Raw genomic sequence first — 20830 nt, 5'->3', positions numbered from 1 at the left:
ATATCTGCAGGGGTACATGCCAAGCGTTTTTCTCACCTATAATTTTTGCATTGCCTATGGAGCACTTAACCACATTGCTGGCTGCAAGGGGCCCAGACCTGGGGGGATGGCACTGGGGCCTGACTGGCACATGGTCTCCCTTTATGCCAAAGATGTCTTGATCTACTTTATGAAACCACAGTCTGGTATTGCTGGCCCTCTTTAGCCTCCTTGACCTTTTTGACGACATGACAGGCCTCTGGGTTAACTGAGGGAAGTCATGTAATTTCCCCTTGCGCAAAGTAAAGCACAGATTTGATGGAAAGGGAGTCTGACCGCTTACCTTGGTGCATCAAGACATTTAGATACCTCGGTATCAACGTATACCATGCTGATAAGGACCACCTGGATGGTAATCACGGCATAACCCTGGCATCACTTTGGCAGTCCATGGGCTTCTGGATGCACCTGTCCCAGTCTCCCATGGGCTGGGGGTCTACTGCCAAAATAATACTCTCATGGCTCCTATACCTTTTTGCAGCAGTGCCAGTGGTCCCTACCAGGGTGTTTTTTGGAGATTTGTGAGGTCTAATACTGGATTTAATAAGGGGCAGGACTCGTAAGCATATGTCTATTTGGACGCTCCACCAGCCACTGATGGAGGGTGGTTTAGGAGTGCCTGACCTCGAGCTCTATTTTGCAGTGGCACAATTGCAATGACCCATGCACTAGCTAGTGGGTGAGCCAATGGAAGAGAGTAGAGTGATTAGGGAGGATCTGTAGGACAGGGATTGTGGCCTGGCTACTGATGCCTGGGGGCCCATCTAGAAGAATGAGCAGATTGACATGTGCCACTAAACTCTGCCGGAATAGATACATCCAACCCGACATGGGTTGACGCCTTACACTTTACATATACCACTATGCAGCATGCCTAGGATGAGAGCCCTGATGGGGGAGCATGACTCGACAATGGCGAGAGGCATTGTCCCCTGCATAGATTACCTATCCAGTGATGCCCCTTTCCAAGACTTATATGGTCTGGGAGTTGGCTTATTTCTGGCTTATAATGTTCTTATCCTGGAGATTAGGAATACTTAGGCAGTGGGACAAAAGGTACCAACTCTGCACCAAGGGTTACACTGCTTTCTGACACACGGACTGGGTCACAGGGCAATCACTGTGCTATACAGGACTTCATAGGTTGCTGATGCAGGTCACATATTGCGCATTAAGCCCCACTGTGAAGAATGCTTAGGGACAGTGTTGACAACCAAGCAACGAAGGATGGCGCTAGAGCAGGTGAAACATGTCTCCGGCAATGCCAGTCTCAAGTCTATCCAGTTTACCCAATTACCTGCACCACACTTATCTCATCCTGAATCATCTCAACAAGATGTTACCTGGTGTGCCCTTATTGTGGACACCCAAATGCGACCTTTTAACTTATGGTAAGGGAGTGTCCAAAACTGGTGCAGGTGTGGGTTCAGGTGATGGAGCACATTTCGTCAGCAGTGGACATACAACTGCTGGCCGAACCCATGATCTGCTTGCTGGGAATCACCAAGTGAACAAACTGCTCCAAACACTACATGAAACTGGTGGATCTGGCAATGGCCCTCGTTAATCGTATGAAAGGTACATAAATGAGTGGCTGCTGAGGGTGATGATGTAGCTCATGATCTGTGGCTCAGAAGGGAGGGCGTAGTTGGGGGGGGGGAGAAGTGAGGTGTTGTTGCTACACTCTGGGACACGTGCATAAATTTCAAGAAAAGTTGGATGCCCCTGCATAGCTGTTGATCTAGTCTGAGACTCCTAAATGGCCATTGGCCATGGAGGTGGCCTCCTGGGAGGTCTCCTGTAGGGACCTTGGGAGCATGGGTTTACTGCACCTCCAAATGACATGCTCCTTACCTCAGTGGCTGGTCAGAGACACCACACCCATATCCTGATGTACAAAGTTCCCATGCAGTTTTCATTCCATTTCTTTTTATTTTTCTCCTGCTATCACATGGACAGTAATACCATGCCTCTAATGGCATCCCTGCGGTCCTGGTTTATTGACATAACCGTCACCTATTGTTTTATTTTCCTTTATTTACCGCATCGCCTTGAGAAACGTATTGACTTCGCTTTCTTCCTCTGTTATTGTGCTGAAACAATAGGTCTACATGTACGCTAATTGGTGCTCCATAATGTTTAATGTTATACTAATGTATACATTATTACCTCATGTACTGAAATATCTCCTGTTACGGAATTGTGGTCTACGTATGTGAGACATAACTGACAATACCAATAAAGAAATATTTAAGATAACAAAAAATCAAGTTATCTGGGAAAAATATTATATAATGTGGGATGGCATGTAGCCTGCAACTCACATGCCAGGAAACGTTATATCAGTGACAAAGAAGAACATTTTCAATGTCAGAAGTCTCAAAGGATAACTGTGTAGTGGCTCAAAAGGAGTTTGAGTCCTACTGTGGTATGACAAAGGGGTTTGGGGAAAATAAATGTTGCAAACCTTTCCAAAATTTCATAACAGGTGATTTAAATAAAGACTGATCTGACAGCCGCAAAAAGACGAAAATCCCAACAAGTAGGCTTTAATAGTTCCCAAACACAGTCCTTGCTGGGCTGGGGATAAAACATGCAACACAACCTCAGATAACTTAGTTTGTAGTGGATCAATTTAGCAGGTGCCACACCAAGTCACAGAATTGTCTAAAGACTGGCACACATTGATTTTGTAGAGGGATGTCTTGCTGCCAAAGTGGCATCAACCACCTCAGGGTGAAGGTCAAGCTTCCCGTTGAGACCAGATGAGAGTGATCTCCACCTACCTGTTGGCCTCCCCAACCCAGAAGAGATACATCTGTCAGCACTACCAAATCTGGCGGAGTAAGGAAAATAAATAAACCACTAATAGGGAATTAAAACACTTATAAAACAGTGCCATCTTCTCCCGGGGCTTTAGATCCCAGCAATTCCTTTATAATGTTTTTGACATCTTCACGGCTAGTTGGATGTATTAAAAGAGCCAAACTTGGTTTAACACTGGGAGCTGTACTTCTTGCAAAACTTGTTCTGCTACGGCCGGGTCCCATGCCCCTATTTCCCTTTTATATATGAAGGCACAGTAATAAAACATATTCCCTAATTCGATGCTATCTCTTTCTATTTTTACATAGGCGGAATCTTTAATTCCACTAATCAGAGTTCAGGTACTTTTTTCTTTGAACACCCAGGCCAGAAAGTGTGCCATTTTCTCACCCTCTTCATACATATATTAATGATCTGGCTTTTAAGGATCCCTTTCTGCAAAATGATATATTTTAAAGTTTCTTTCTTTTCTTGCCACATATGTAAGGCCTGAGCCTGTTACCCTGCCAGAGCTTTATAATAAGCCTCATCAACAGCTTTCTGCAAGTCACCCTGTTTTCCTTCATCTTTCTTTCTTCAAAAAGCAGAGATCGATATCAATCCCTGAAATGTTGCCTTAATCACCCCCCAAACTGTTGCCCCATCCAAAGTTTTAACATTGATTAGAAAAAAAATTATAATCTCCATTGACGATAACTGAACATGCAATTCTTGGCCCAGCAATGGCTTATCCATAATCTACCTTTTAGTTACTCGAGTGAGATAAAGGGAATTTTAAAACGATCACAGAGTGATCGGAAAAAGCCTGTACACTATATTGAGAGGAAATTTTAGGAATTGAATGAATCTTTCCACAAAGTGGAGCTATATATCTTAAAATACCACAAATACACCTTGGCAGTTGGATTTAATTTGCACCATACATCTTGTACCCCTAACCGAGCACAAAGATCATTGAAGATGTGTTCTGTACATCACTTATGTTGCATTCACTTTGGATTTGAGGAATCCAACCTTGGTGAAGGAAGACAATTAAAACCTTCCACCAGTATTGGTATCCCTGGGTGACTACATAGTTCCCTTTGTAATGACTGAAGAGGTTTGATGTTATCATGAATAGGATCGCAAAAAGAGACATTATATTGCAAATGATGGGCGTTGATGGGGGCTATAACCCAAAACCCCCCTTCATCGATCACTGGTAGTAGACAGCTATCCAGTGCTTTCTTAACGATCACCACTGTAGTCCCCCTATGCAAAGACTTTGCAGATGAGAAAAAACATGTTTAACCCAGGAATAATTCAATTTATTACCATCCTTAACCCGAATAAAATGGGTCTCTTGTAAAAGAATGGTAGAAGGATCATATTGCAGCAAACTCAAAAGTGCATCGTCCCTTATGTATCTATTGTTCAACCCATTCATATTATGGCAAACTGTTGTAAAATCCATTTAATTTCTACCCTCTTTGTCGTTCCTCTAAAAACTGCAAAGCCCCTTAAAATGATTAGTATTAATCCTTGAAAGGCTTAAATCCGATCTTTTGCATAGAGCCACTATATCCTTTGGTTGCATCCAAGTGATTTTCCTTGGTGCTTCCCAATTTTTTTTTCCCTCCATAAAGTTAATCCCTCACACATTCCCCTCTTCACCAACCCCTTCAACCACATCCGATTCTTCCCTTTGTCAACCCTGTGCGCCTAACCCCCAAAAGTTAGAAGCCATCAAGCCTGTGTTCCAATGGTGAGTTCTCCATGCACCAAAGGCAACCAGAAGCCATCATTTCTCACCATTAGGGCCCATTCCCATTTTAGACAAATTCTCTGAATCTTCCAAACTAATGAAAACATTAAACTTACCCACCCAAAGAACCTTTCATTTGGCAGGGTGCAGCAGCTGTGCCTGTATGTCCTTAGCTTTAAGTCTCTGCCAAGATTTTCAGTTTCCATCTTTTTAGAGGTACCATACAATAAGTCCAGAAATATGGTGAAGTAGAAATCATTTCCCACTGTTACAGATTTTGAATGAATAGCTTTTTTGAGTACCTCCTCTTGAATTCTAAAAACTTGAAAAGAGATCACAATGGTTTATGCAACTGCACCAGCTTTAGGAATAGATCAAGTATGCCATCAGTTCTCCAAATGCCTGCAGCTACTCAGTTATGCTGCTTCAATCCTCTTCTGCCTTTCAACCAGCTTACTGGCTTGGCTACTCCTCAAACACTTGTCCCGGTCTGTTGATATTCACATGTGAGGAGAGCCCCTTTATTTGCATTTTCCTTCAAACAGCTTTAGGCCGCCATTATGGGATCAAACAGCATACCTGTCCGGAAGCACACCTGTCATGCTGGCAACAATGAGGTGTTCCCACAATGTCCGTGTTGGCTGACAAGATAGCAGAAGCTTTTCTTAGCTCCACCGAAGTACCTTCCTTCCACCCAGCCACTAGCATCCTGTAACTTCATATACCAATTGCCCTCAGTAAAGTCATTCCCTTCATCAAAGTGTTCATTATTAGAGTCTGCCAAAGATATGGTGCGAAAATTGGGCTCTGACATGAAGTAAGGGCAGAATCGGAAGGCGGGGTGGCAAATTGGTGCGCCCCAGAAGGATTAAGGTGTAGCCTAGCCAAGATGAAGGATGAGTTCAGCTCTGAATCAAAGAGCAGGATGGGTTGAGCTCTTCAGGTACTGGATGTGCTTGTGTCGATGCAAAAGGAACCAGTGTGGGGGACGAAGTTGGGAATGAAGACGGCACCACGGCTGATGCAGAACCCAATGCAGATCTGAACAGCCCAGAGGGCAGACCTGCAGGTGGAAGTCTGACTGGAAGCCTTTGTGGATCCTTGGGAGCTGAAGGCACACTAGAGAGAACCCATAAGAGCCAAAGATGCTCAGTATGGTCTCATGAAATGCCTCAACCTGCTGCAAAGTCTTTGGTAGTCCGGAATTTCTGGGTGCATATGGACCAAGTTCCGGGATCAGGAGTTAGTACAGGAGGTACACTGACATCCACGCACTGTCTCTGAAGCTCGGGGGGCTTGGGAAAGGGCAGAGCCCTAGTTGAAATGTTCGTGTTTCTTCTTGAAATCACCTGATGCCCTCGACCACATAAAGGGTCTGCCATGGCAACAACTTAGGGAGCGCAAACAGGGCCTTCCTTTCAACTTTGACTTACCACAGTGTGGAGTCTTTTAGTGCTCAGAGATGTAAAGTTTCCTCATGCTCCTGGATGGCTTTTGGTTTGTTTTGGTGCAAATGCTGCAATCCCTGGAGTTGTGTTGCAATTTCAGGCATCACAGACCTCAACGAACGAGTAAACTTCCACACACCAACTCGACTTCTCCGCTCCGCTGACATCACCCTCGCCACAGTCCCCCGCATCCAATGCACCACCTCCGGCGGCAGATCCTTCTCCCACCTCACCGCCAAGACCTGGAACTCCCTCCCCACCAACCTACGCAAGACCCAGGACCTCTTAACTTTCAGAAAGCACCTTAAGACATGGCTTTTTGAGCAGTAAACGGCAACCACCTCAACCCCCCCCACAGCACCTTGAGAACCTAACGGGTGAGTAGTGCGCTTAAGAAATTTTTTGATTGATTGATTGACAGACATACCTCACATGGGGGTCTGTTACAGATATCTGTTTCTGGCAGTCCCTACACAGTCTAAACCCAATTTTGGGAGATGACATAACTTGCACACTGAAAAATTAGGGAATAAAAGACTCTTCAAAAGATGGAGTACCTCCAGTATGGCACAGGAAGAAAGGAACTGACATCAGAGGGCATGAGCAGCACTTATATTTGGTTTTGCCTTCAACATCTGGAGCAGACCTTCATTGGCCCAGAACCACTGCCACGCAGTAGTCCTGCTTTGAAGTTCCAAGACCCAGTCTGATGCCTGGGGATATACACAATGAAGAATCTGCAGTCAGAAGTGATGATAATCAATTTAACATCACATTGATGAATGGCTAATTTGGCTTTGACATGATTCAACAATGTGTCTTGCAAATCATAGCAGTGGTGAGTGTAAACACTTGTATGGATAGATATATATATATATATATGCACACACACACACACATACACATACACATATATATATATATATATATATATATATATATAAAATGTGATAGTGATAAGATAGAATCTCTGCTATCAGCAAATTATTTCAAACAGTGACCATGGATAAAATGACAGGTTATTGTCAGAACACATAATAAGTGGGAAAAGCATGATGTTATTGTTGGTTCTCATAACATTTAAGACATATTATATTATTAACATCTACAGTTTCCACAGGAGCTGATTTTTCTTCAAATACCCCTGTGACAAACTGCCTCCCCACCCTAAAACAAAAATCAAGGTATGTATAAACAGGCTGTAAAACCCTACTGTGTGTACCTTTCAAATCGGTCTTTAATTTTCGAAGATCCTTTTGCAAATCTTCAAATTTCATGTGTGAGACCTCGAATAGGTCCTCGGGGTTTGGCAGAGGGAATACATCCAGGGCCTTTGGCTGGAAAAGAAAACTGCTTTCTTCCGGACCAAACTGCCATGAAAGAAAAATACATTGCTTATTTCAAATGAACTACATTTCATCCCATACTCTAAAATCAGTTACTTGTCTGTCAACATGAAGATGGGGCAAATCAAACACTTGGAACCATTGGATTTAAAATACTGAGAACAATTTTTTCTCAAGGGGCCTTGACCAAAGAATGGCAACGTATCCCTGGAGTAGCGCAATTTAGACTCCATCCCTTTACACATTATCATTGAGCAATTTTGCATTTAATTTGGACATTAAATTTACTGTGTGCCTTAATAATATTAATGTGTTAACATTTAAACGCATTCTTGAAATGTAACTATTGAGAAACTGCAGCTTTATAAACATGCACACTAATGTTAATTTGAATTGCTTTTATGTATTCATTATTCATGTTTACACTTTAAGTTGTATTTGCAGAAGTAACGTGCTTTTTTTGTTCATGTTCCGCATTTATTTTGTAAGTTATTTATGTGCATGTATACTCCTATTCGAAATGCACATTAAGGGGGTTATTCTAACTTTGGAGGAGGTGTTAATCCGTCCCAAAAGTGACGGAAAAGTGACGGATTTACCACCAGCAGTATTACGAGTCCATTATATCCTATGGAACTCGTAATACGGCTGGTGGTATATCCGTCACTTTACCATCACTTTTGGGACGGATTAACACTCCTCCAAAGTTAGAATAACCCCCTAAATGTTTAGTTAAAGTTAGCCTGATGAAGACCTAAATTTAGAAATGTATTTTGGTTAGCGTGTTCTTTCTTTTGCAGTTGCGTTTTCATGACTTCATTAGCTAGAGAAAGGAGTATTGTTGTATATTTTAGTTTATTGATATTAAGACCTAAGAAGAGAAATCTTGTCCAGAAACGTGAAGACCTAATGAGCAGATGAAGCCTCATATTCATCACGTATCAGGAGCGAGGGGGATGCTCAAGGTTGCTAAGTGTCCAAGTGCTTTAGGATGGGAAATTTAGGTGATGTTTCAAAATCACACGACAGGAAGTGACAAAAGATTGCTTCCTGGTGGGGTGGGAAGAAATATGTTGAATTTTCCTTTTTTTTTTTTTTATCTAATGTTCACTCCGTCGTGTTTAATCCAGCCTGTAAGGGATATCTAAATTCTTTCATATCTAAGGCAGATTACAAGATGTACGTATGCCAATTATACTGAATCATAAAGTCCTGATGAAGGTGTATTTATATTTTTCTTCACTCACCGAAACTAGCGTCGGCTTGTAAATTGGCATGTCTTGAACATTGGCATGAAGTGTTTGAAATTGGCAAATTTGAAGCCCTGACCAGGATTGGCTACCATCAGGCCTGTAACACGAGAATTTGAATCAGGAAATTATAACCTAGAATTGCCTGTTATTATGTTGAATTTTATACAATCCAAACTACAACGCATAATTGTAGCATCAAAGCAGTAACTTTATTGTGCTGTTTAAATATCCTCTCATGTATGAGGCGGTTGTAAATTTGTATGTATACTATTTTGTGATTTTGTTGGTTCTGTGTTTTTTGTTTATTTTTGCGTATCTACTGGTATGTTATTTATGTTTTCATATATGTATGTTTCATTTAGGTTAGGGGGTTGTATTATATATTTTTTGGGTTGATTCTATGTTGATTATATTATGTGTGAACTGAATGTTTAATTAGCTATAATAAATATCTAAATTGAAATATATTGTATGTTGTATATTTGAATTTAAGATTTCCATTCCTATGTTTGCTATGTTAATGGAGAGTAAACTACGTTATACTCCTAGTATTGCTTCCCTGTGTGTTACTCTCTGTATCTAGCTCAGGGACCCTGTTTAGCTACGAGGATTGACCCCAACTCTATAAACCATCATTATTCTAATCTTAGAACCCTGATTAGATGACTTTAGAACTTATTTATGTTTAAGACAGATAATCATAGTTTATTTAGGGAACTCCGATTTCTAATTCTTAGTTTCTGTATTGCTGTGCCCGTGATTATTTTGTATCTTATTTTATTGAGGCTAACCCTACAGAGATACTTTAGCTTGCAAGCTGTAATCTTGTATCTTTTAAATATTTTCTTGACATGCATATATACTGGACTGATAACTAATTGGTAAAAATATTACTTAACTTCAATCACTGATTCATGGTCATCATCGTGTGACCAAATAAGCTTCACAAAAATGACACTTTTATTATTGCTAACTTCCTTGGTGTCTCAGTCAACATAAAAAGATCCATCACATGAGAGATTGTAAATCATGCACTTGTGCACTTTCATCCCCATCACCTCCTCAAACTCCGGATATAAAACAAGATCTTCCAAGACAAGTCATGGAATTGCTTGTGGTGACTTTTTTCTTTTTTATGCCCTTGACATATACATCTGAGGGATGACCTGAACAACTGTACAACTCTAACATGTTGTCCAAAGGATTGCCTGAACAAGTGGAGTAAATGTTGGAAGCTGAGGGTCCCAAATCTGCCACCATGCCTTTATTCGAGGACTGCTGATTAAATTAATTTAGTTCCAGACCTGAAATCTACTTTGTGAAAATCAAAGCTGACTGACTCACAACTGAATTGCCTGTGAAAAGTGCATTGGAACCAGGACTGTTGTGCATGTTTTTGTATCACTTAACAAGCACCAAGAATAGGATGGGCTCTGTATCATTCTGGTACAGAAGATACCTGCTTTAGGACTCTGGTTTTCTGTGTCCCAAGTCTATTGGTCAGCTTGTCTGATCCAATGAATATTAGAGTGACCCTTGTAATGTTTAGATTACTTACCAGTAAAATTCATTACTCTGATTCAGCTTTCCTCATCCCAGTATTTACCAAGTACAGTGCAGAAACATTGCCTCTCAATTACCACCCTTTCGAATGCACCTTCCTTCTCTTAGCACTCCTATATCGACCCCCACTTTACTATATAAAGGGAAATGGTATTGTTAGGCTTCCTGGTATTTTAAAGCTCCCAAAACCCACAAAGAAGACTTCAGGTAGGGGGATGCGGGTGCTTGGTCTAACCGCCAAAGATGGTGGACGACAGGAGAGCTCCGACAAAGCAGGTCCTTCAATACCCAATTATCTTGCCAATACGGGACAAGTCAAGCCATAAATACTTTGAGCTCATTGGATCCGATATGGAGGTGGTGGGATCCCAAAATGACCACCAGACTCGATCCATTGGCAGTGATCGCTCCTTGCCCCTGAGACCGCGAGGCAGGCCCTGTGGACCATTTCCTCTAGGTGGACTGCTGTCGGCCTAAGGTCACCCTGTGTCCTAACTGCAGGAGCGCACACAGCTTGGCCCCTACATGGTGGCAGTTGAAAGCTTCATTGCTGCAGTGGAATCTAATTGCTTCAGGATTACCTGCTGCGGCATGGCCCCCACTCAGAACACGGAGTCAGAAGCCACCAGTGAGTTGGGGTCGGTGCTGGACGGACACCGTGGCCTCATTGGAGGTCACCAACAGAGGGACACCTATCATGCTGCCTAGGCGAGAGCCGGGCTACCCAGAGACTCTGCCACAGGTGCTGCCCCTGCTTTGGAGCCAGCTGATGTCTGCCGCCCGTGGGGCTGCCCCCGAGGCCAGCCTGACCCATGGACCACCATTAAAGAGGGTTGGCCTACACTCAACAATAGCGGAGTCCCGGGACCTGCACAGCATTGCATTGCAGACAGCATCAGCCCGGTGCATAGTCAGTCTCTCTGTGGGGACCACTCCAGAGAACCACCAAGGGGCAGAATACTCGCACCAACCATGATCTAAGGCCCAAAACAGCATGCAATCAGCATGCGTGCCCACGGCAACATCTCTGGGCCCGGATGGATGTTGCTCTCTGCACAACCTGTGAGCCTGAGGGGATAGCTGTGATTCCACGCTGGCCCATTTTGAGCACTTCCGATACTCTTGTGAGTACTGCTCTGCTTTGGAACCAGCGGCGGCTCCTTCGTTATGGCGGAGGAGTGTCGCCACCCTGCCAGCAGAGATGAAAAATAAAATAACATGTTTATTATCATCTTATTTTTCGTTAGGAGCCAAGTCTTTGGGGTGGGACCACAGTAAGAATGGGTGAGGAGTGATTTCAGTTCGCATGTCGGTTTGACCTGCCATCTTAGGATGACCAAACCGACATGTGCATTGACATCTCTCCAACCCAGCTGCATTGCTGGGTGGAGAACAGCAGGCAAAGGCTCCCAGCTCCCGTGGGAGCACAAAACCAGCCCACTCTGCATAATCCCGACCCTGCTCTCATGGGTATTACCTGCATGAGAGCAGCACCTGGATTGGCTGTAGGACAGTCTGGGAGCCTCAGTCTGTTCACACACAGCAGAAGTGCGAGGAACAGCAGGTACGTTTTTTTGTTTTGTTTTACTGTTGCCCCCTCTTCCCCACGCTGCCCCACTACCTTTCCCTGACACCAGCCACTACTGATTGGAACCTGCATTGACTGCCACCCACGGGGCCATCCCAGGGATGACGCGACCCATGGGCTGCAAATGGAGAAACTACTTTTCATCTTCGGTGGAGCCCCGGGGCCTGCACAGCTCTGGGTGTGGTGCTGGCCCTGTCCACTGGTCCGCCAGCGGTGGCGATCACCCAGAGGACTGCTTAGGGACAGACTGAACTCACTGGCTCCACTGGCGAGCAATCGGTGCGCAGGCCCCAGTGACATCTCTGGGTCCATCCAGATGGCAGCCACTGCACAGTCCAACTACTTGAGAGGATTGCAGTGATCGTGTATTGACCTGACTCAGGGCCGACTTCAACAGAGAGGTGAGGTAGGGTGCCCCAACTCCAAATGTTCTCCAGTCCTTTTATATGGCACTTCGCACCTGCTCCCTGACCACCTGTAGAGGGCCAACCTCCACAGCCAGCACAAGCACCACAATGTGTGAGAAGGCCTGGAGTAAATGCCCCCAACACCCTCACATCATCTAAGCCTATCAACTGCAAGCCCTAGTTGAACAAACCGTGGCGGGGAGAGGGCCTGCCGAGCTCCCTGTCTAGCTACCATTGCTGGGCCACATTACAGACCCCGAAACGTACACTACACACCATGCATACACAGGGCAGAAAGTATGGACTGTGTTGATCCTTAACCATCGATCAACATCAGGCTCCAACACCTGAGGAGTACTCCTCCCTTTCTGCAGGAGTCCACAGCCCCAGACTCCATTGGGAGGAGGCGAACATATTAGACCTCCACAACACCAACCCAGAACCGCTCCCTAGCAGTCAGGATGGCCGTGCGGCCAGTTATAACCAGAGAGCCCTCTGCTGCACTCAATACCATCTACAATAGGGAGGGATAAGTCAACAAAGGCCCATTCGTGCTCACCCTCACCAACTCCCCCTCACCACCCGATGTGAAAGAGAGGACTCGGCCCTTCCTCCACCCCAAGACTCTACAACCAAATTAGACGAAATCATATAGGTTATTGAAACCTCGTGCACATCAGCTGACTCGTGTGTAGTGGAAATCAGAGTGAAATTTTGAGTCCTCTGTAATGACAAAGAAAATTGGCCTCCAGAGTCACAGAGCCTGAGCATACTCTCATGGAGTTAAAACCCCACTTAAATAAAGAAAAGACAACATAGGATCTGCTTGATTGAGTACAGCGTCTAACACAGCAGAAGATGCAGCTACTTTTCAAGACTTTGCAACTGCCACGGGCCTAGTAGTTAATTGGCAGAAATCATGCATCCTTCCGCTAAGCCGTGGTGCACCAGCCAAGAGACTGGCATGGAGAGCACCCCCTGATTGGACAACAGCAGTAGCCCACTATCTAGGGATCAGACTATCACTCTCAATGGGACCGGTTTGACGGCAACCTACAGCTGGCTCTTACAGCCCTTAAATCACAGACAGGATTCTGACAAAAAACTGCCACTTGCCCTGAAGGGCAGGGTCCCACTATAGAAAATGATTGTCCTTCACAGTCTCCTATACTTCTTTGTTAACGTCCTGTTTCCCCACCATCACTTCTTTAGAGAATTTTATCAATTACTGGGTGACCTCCTGTGGGATGGTGGGAGGCAACAAGTCTATCTTCATACACTCCAGTTCCTAGTGGGTCAAGGGGGATAGGATTAACCTTCCTTTGAAAACTACTACCTCGCGTCACAATTTCAGTGTGTTTCCCGATAGCTAGCAGGTAGAAACCCATATGAAAGTAGCCCAGGAGACGGGCCTCTCCCTATTCCCGGACTACCTCAACTTCTTCACCCCAACATTTGGATGCAAATGGGTTGCATTAAAATGCCTAGTAGGGCCTTACATTTGACTCTGTACTCCCCGGCCGCCCCCCTCCAGGGCCTACCTGGACCCCTGGAATCCTTTGTGGCTGAACAGTTAGTAGAGTAGCACTCACACTCCTTAACTACAGTGGGTGACATTTTCCATGATTCCCAGCTTCTTGCATTTAATAAACTATACCATAACTACCACATTCCCCGTGGTCAATTCCTGACACACAGTCAACTACTAGTTGCACTCCGCTCACTTTGGGGAATAACAGACGAAGAACCACTGACACAGGCTGTGATAAATGCTCTGTACACCATGTGGGACGGACAACACCTCACATGGTTTTATAACGCACTTAGGGAACACACAGGGCTCTCCCACTGACATCTCTGGTAATTGTGGAAGGAGGACCTGGAAAGGCCTCTTCATGACTCCGAATTGTCTATGGCCCTGGAGTCCCCTCAAGATGTATCCAGGAATGCGTGCTTTAGAAATATCCAATACATGGTCTTCTACAGGGCCTACCTCACACTGTCCCGCCTGAGCCACATGCCCCCTACGGCTAATTTAGCTTGCCCCAGGAGTCAAGCACCCTACAGCCAATCTTCGGCACGTGCTCTGGTCCTGTCCATGCATAACCAGTTTCTGGCATGCCATACACTCCGCATTGACTACTGCTACTGAACTTAAAATGCTAGACTCCTGCTAGGCTACAGCTCTACATATTTTCTTAAGAAGAAAAAGCCACAAAGTGAGAGGCCATTTTTCCAAACTTGCCTTTCTGCTGGCTAAGTGTCTTCTTACCAAGCACTGGAGAGCCCCACACCCTCCAGCCCTTCCTCAATGGCATGCAGCACTACTCTGCTGTGGCAAAGCTGAAATTTCACCTCTACACTGGGAGGAGGCCAGGTGAATCTGAAGGTGTCCCATAGCATCAGCCCGGTGTACTATGCTTCAGCAATTCAAAGACCTCATGAATGACAATCCTCAACCCACCCCGAGCCCAATCCCTCCGCTCAAGATACCCCCTCGGCCCACAAATACCTCACTAATTCTGTGTAGTTACATTTCACCCCAAACGCTTGCGTTCTTTCCTGGTTATTGTCTCCTCCCTTCTAACTCTGAGGTTTCTCCCTTTTATTAGTAGGTTCCCCTCTGATTCTTTGGGGACTCAGTTTACGGAGGTCTTCTATACTCCATGAGCATCTACCACTTCTTTAGAACGTGCAGAGAAGGAGCAGATCATGGCATTACGCCACGCAGACTCAGGTGAAACCAGTAAACAAGCATCTGCGGCTTTGAACGAGTCAGCAATTCTTCTATCAGCCCATGCTAACTACACGGACTGACGGAACCTTCTGAATGGCACCTGCTTCTTCCATACTTTCAACCACAAATTATATAATTGTTTCTTGTGATTTTTGATTCTGATATATCAACAGCGCAACAAACTTGATTTTACTGATGTAACTGTTACAGCTCTATATATGTAGAAACCCAATAAAAATTATTCTAAATAAAAAAAGAAGACTTCAGGGGGAGGGTGGGGCCGTAAGTAGTGGGATGAGGAATGTGAAATCTGAGTAATGAAGATTGTCTGTAAGTAATGCAATCAGTACCTCTTCATCCAGCAATCCTCATGCCAGTCCTTACTAAGTGCAGGCATGTCCAAGTATAAAAGTCTTCTTTGTACCTGATCACCAATTTATATAATCCAATAGGAGACATTATAAAAAATGTAATTACTCATAATCATGCCCTGGAAGAAACAACCTAAAGATTTTAAGGTATCTTATTTGACTTTAAATTTTCATACCCAAAATCCAATTCGTCACTGAGTCCGACTCAACATAATGATTAATAAATGTTGTCCCAGTCGCAGAAACATGAATATCCAAAAATATAGGTGGTAATCTATTTTGCATTTGAGGCGGCCAATCCTCTTGTGGAGTGAGCCAATACTGAACCCAAAGAAGAATGGCAAGACTTGGAATATGAGAACACAGTTACCTCCTTAATTTATGCATGCAATGCAGGTAAGTAAGATTTACTTGTTGCTGCAACAAATTTCACAAAACTAATACCACTCTGGGTTTATGTATTTTTACTACGTTCTCGCTATCAGATGAAAATCATGGTTCTGAACTAGGTTCAAACAGAAACAATCTTAGAGTGAAAAATCAATCTATTGTTCAACAGTGTTAAAAAATAATGGATTATGTACTAAGCCATCAGCTTCAATTACTGATGAAGAACCTCAAGGAGATCCAAAAACTTTGACAGTTGCCTTCTGCAAGACCCAAAAAAGTACTCCAGAGGATAATAGGTTGGATATAAACTAAACTTTTTGAACTCGTAAAAAAAAGAAAAAAAGGACCCAGTGCCTACTATATGTTCTCTCAGAGTATTCAATTTTAGAACTTAATTTGTCTGTGATACTGAAAGGGAAAGAACTACACACACTAACCCTTTCCTCTTAAACTCCACCACGTTAAACTTGTAAGTTTGGGTGAAAAAGTATTGATGGAAGACACATAAGGCATGTATTAAGAAGAATCCATATGATAATTATCAGACCCCCTTCATTAGTGGCAAATATTTCTTTCTTAGCAAAACAGGGCAAATCAGTATTATTTGCACTGCCTATCTCTGGATTCCGGAAAATAATCGAGTAATCATAGGAATGGTGAAAAACTCATTCAATCTAACAACGGCCCACTGACTTTTAAGGGCCTTCATACTTAATGCTAGAGGATCCGAGAAACAAAAAACTGAAAAAGTTGAGCAATGTGTTGATCCACAGAAAATCCTAAAGTCAGTTGTCCACTTCTTTTGCATGCCTCTTGAAAAACAACAGTTTTAGCCACCAATACACTGAAGGTAGAAACTCTACTCAAAAGAAACAGTTGTTATCCCACCCTTGAGTTCAATATAAATTGTTGTGAGGTATTTCAAGCATTTTCTCTGCCTTTAACAATGTTTATTATACCAAACATTTCAGGGAATGTGTTGTGGACCCTTGCAGTTGATTGATGTATGATATTACCATATGGTTGTTTGAGTCTATCACCCCAGCTGATCTTGGAACATCTATAAAGGATTGTAAAACTCTGCATATTCCAATATTTTATTGAAAGAGCAATAGCTTCTTAGAAAATCACTGCCACCATTACAACTCTATTGATGGAACAATAAGCGATGCAGAGTATGGAGAACTTCACCTTTTTGGAATAACTGTCTTTCTAGAATTCTTGGATTCAACGCAGGAAGCTACTACCTTAGACAGTTCAACATAAGCATGGTAGAAATAAGAATCAAGACTCAAAAGTAACTGAGACAGTTTAAGGTCTACAGAAAATACTGAACCTGAGGAATCACACATTCTTACCCATGGTACCACAACAGGCCCATAAGAGAAAAAATAATAGTGAGGATACCTACCATATCCTGTTGAACCGACAAACAGCTCATGGATTTTCCAATAATCTAAACCTTGTGAGAGTGTCAACTTTCTCTATGTTGGGAGGGATTTTATCTCTTTCTGTGTGTGGACACAAGAGTTTGTATACCTCAGATTCTGTGAGGACTGCAGAAGAGATGCTTGGTATTCTATCAGAAAAAAGTTTTCCACCACATCAGAACGGTTCTTTCTATATAATTTCTTATTCTCTGATCTTGTGATAGAGATCTCATTATGCTTCATACATATATGAGGGAAACTGAACAACCTTGTCAAAATGACAAATCACTGGTGCCCACAGAGTGAGGGTGTTCTGGGATATCCTGAGTCTGAACAGCAAATCTCGAAAGATGCCAAAGTAGCCTCAAGTTCTTTTGACACTTCCTAAAAGACAGCGAAATGTAGCTAGGTTTCCCATAAGACCTTCTGCGCCACATAGTATATTTGGCCTACAGGAAACCCCTGCTTTGAATTGATAAAAACTAATACCATAAAAATGTTGGAGAGAACAACTGTGAGATACACATAAAAACGTTGTCCAGACTATTCTTCTCTGAAGACTTCCTCATCACAAAGACTGTTGGTCACTACTGAAATTCCTACTACTGCTCTGGATTATAGAATATATCCAGGTACCAAAAATAGGGCTGGTGCCAAGCATGTGCACCCACCATTAAAAAACAATATCAATGCACTTACACGTATCAGATAAAGTAAACTAAGAGTACCTTCCCTTTAGCTGCTTACTTTTGTAAGGAAAGAATCTGAAGCACCCAGTTCCAGCACCTTAATGCTGTGCATTCAGACATTGACGATTTGTTTTCTAGGTGGATATAGTGCAGCATTACTGAAGAAGGTGGACTAAAATTATGAATGTAAAGGAGATGCTTGTATTGTGTATCCCTAAATTAGCACTTGCAAAAAATCAAATATCTATGATGGTTTTGTCGATCAGAACAGTCAGGGACAAAATCTCTATATAACAGTTATGTGAACCCTTTACATTACTCTGTACTATAGACCGTCTCTGGTTGCAGAGTGGGACAATGCATCCAATCCAGGAATCTTCATTTAACCTCATGATCCCAAAATTGAATTCCAGAGACTCCACCCAGCCATTCATCCGTCTGAGGTCTACAAAATGAGCCCCAAGAAACAGTTGTTACTTTATCACTAAGATACCCTTCAAGGTAAGCTTGCCCTTTATAAATACACTTTCAAAGAAGATCTAATAAAAGTGGGTTCAACTACCTCTTCTGTTGTCTCAAGGCTTATTTCAGACATTCCTGAGAAGTGTTTGACAGGTTGTGAATGCTCCTGATTTAGAATGAAAATACTTCTGTGACTGGCATTCTCATTAAGCCAGACATTGTGTTGAATCCTTCTATCCCATAAACACAGTTCCCTTTCAGCTGTCACTGTTATCTTGTCATTACTGAAGGTGCCTATAGCCATTAAAGGCAGTGATCACTGAAACATACTCAGCTCAACCTTCCACCACTAGTAAAAATGAAGCCTCCTTCCCAGGCTTCAGAACTGGTACAAATAAGGACAGTATATTTTACACCTAAGAATTGAGATCTATAGCTTGCATAAATGTCTGCTCTCATTAAAAGGTTCAAACTGGTACCCATGGTAGAAGTGTCATATCTCACTGGTGATGTCCAACGCATCTCAGGGTCTCACCTAAATAGAACGATTAACTCTTGTTGAGGGTGGTTTTCCACAAATAGCTGACAACAGAAATGATAATAACTGCCAAGCCCCATCAACTGAATATGTTTCCCTTTGAGGCACAAATGCAGCTAAGTTAGCAAACCCTTCACCTCATGAGAACTATAGTGAAGAACATGTGAATAGAAATTGCACGGAGGAGCGTCTCCCTTCAAAATAAAAACTTACCTGCTCCATTGCTCTTGTAATGGAGTAGACATTGAATGAAGCATAAGCCTTAGACTACCTGCAGTATCAAAACATAAATGGTATCACCTTAAAATATTTGAGAAAAAAAATACACAACTTTCCTTGTCACTGACACACAGCTCTATTTGCCATAGGGATTATTTAAGCCACTGCAGTTTACAAAGCTTATACAAAGAGAGACTCCTTCACCTTCATCGCCTTTTAACAGGTAAACACCAAACATACCATGACCTACCACTTTATTTTTCAGGGCAGCTATTCTGCACTGCTTAAATTGTAGTGCTTTTTCCCCCCCAGAGTTTGCCCCTTCACGTCCTGAAGTTTTATTGTTAACTCACACACAGAGTTTCTCCTCGGGCTGTTAAACAACCAGCATCAAGGTCAAAGCACTTCTCTGTGAGCAAATGGGGTGGGCAGTGAATACTGCTACGCTCTGAAAAACTCTGCATATCGCTCGTTAAGTTGGCGAGTGAGGAAAACCTTACCTCAAACCAGCTCGATTTCTCAACAAGGGTGGTCGCGGATGGTTGCTACCATTCACATTGAGAATCCTTCCGTTCGCACTGAGGGAGCTGCAGCTCGAGTAGAAAATGTACACGAGCAGCAGAAAAGAAGAAGCTCCCTCGTGTGGTGCCGCTCGCTCGGACTTTTCCGCGTGGGACAAACACTCAACAGTAAAAATCAGCGCGAACGGCATGACCTAACATATTCTGCCGCTTGCAGAACTCCACATTGCGAGCTGTAGTTTCTTGGTCCCATTTCTCATATGGTAGGTCCTGTTTTGATGATGTCACAACTTTTTATGGATGTTGCACGCTACATAAAAACAAAATTTCTCTGCAAAATATCTGTAAAAGACTCATACATCACCTGCATTAAAAATATCTTAAAGGAAAACAGTATTTTAAACTAACTGTTTAAGAACAATTCAAGGTTATCGGGGCTTTATCAAAGCCCCCTCCCCGAAAGACTGGGGCCCTGGCCAGAGCTCACTTTACCATTACCTTAAAACATCTCTGGCAAAAAGCGCCAATTGATTACAAGATCAAACACTGGCCAAAGCACTGATGATTACTTTAGGCTGCCCTCAGAAATAGTCATTTCATAAAATTACTGCTTCCCACATTCAAATCCTCCTAACAATATGTGCGGACCCCTGCACCGCTCTTGAGTTCTCAAAGGCCTTTACACTACATCAACTCAAAGTTAATAACCAATTTAAACAGGCCCCACAAAATATGAAAAGGAAGTGCTTCCAAAAGGTGTGCACCAAACAATATAAATGACAAAAAGACTTTACTAATGGCCCACTAGAGAGGGGTTGACTGCTGCTCATTTTTTAAAAATCTAAGACAAAATACTGGTATCAGTATGATGCTTCTTTTGATCAGAGCCTTACCCCCCCTCACCCCCCTGGGATTAGTTGAGGCCCCCTTAGTGGGGACCGCCCCCCAGTCTGAAGACCCCTGCCCAAGGGAAATGGGGATGTGTCATCCCAATAATGCTTCTATGTGTGTATAGCAGGACATGGATTTTCAGATATTTCATGGGAGCTATGAGGGGAAGTTGCTATTTTGGGTTCATATGGTGCTATTTGCAAAACTACACTGAGACAAAAAAGCTTTTTTTACAGGCTCACCCCCACATTTTGACTCTTAGGTACTGGTGTATTTACAAGTGCACTGTGCCCAACTAACCAGGCCACAATGTATGTGGCTCTTACCCTTAAAAGCGTATGTTTAATTGGCATATACCCAATTGGCAA

The 20830-nt window shown here is 43.1% G+C and overlaps 1 protein-coding gene across 1 annotated transcript in view; it reads right to left on the bottom strand.

The window, feature by feature from the left end:
- The window catches only part of LOC138295990 (formin-2-like), a 686093-nt gene that overhangs the window by 127950 nt on the left and 537313 nt on the right, over positions 1 to 20830 (bottom strand). The window contains exon 13 of the mRNA XM_069234685.1: positions 7280 to 7427. Within this exon, the coding sequence (XP_069090786.1) occupies positions 7280 to 7427 (148 nt within the window). The remainder of the gene's footprint in view (positions 1 to 7279; positions 7428 to 20830) is intronic.

Source organism: Pleurodeles waltl, chromosome 5 (genome assembly GCF_031143425.1).
Source record: "Pleurodeles waltl isolate 20211129_DDA chromosome 5, aPleWal1.hap1.20221129, whole genome shotgun sequence".
In the NCBI taxonomy this organism is placed as follows: Eukaryota; Metazoa; Chordata; class Amphibia; order Caudata; family Salamandridae; genus Pleurodeles; species Pleurodeles waltl.
Note: the sequence above shows the minus strand (reverse complement) of the source record. Positions and strands in the feature narration are given on the sequence as shown.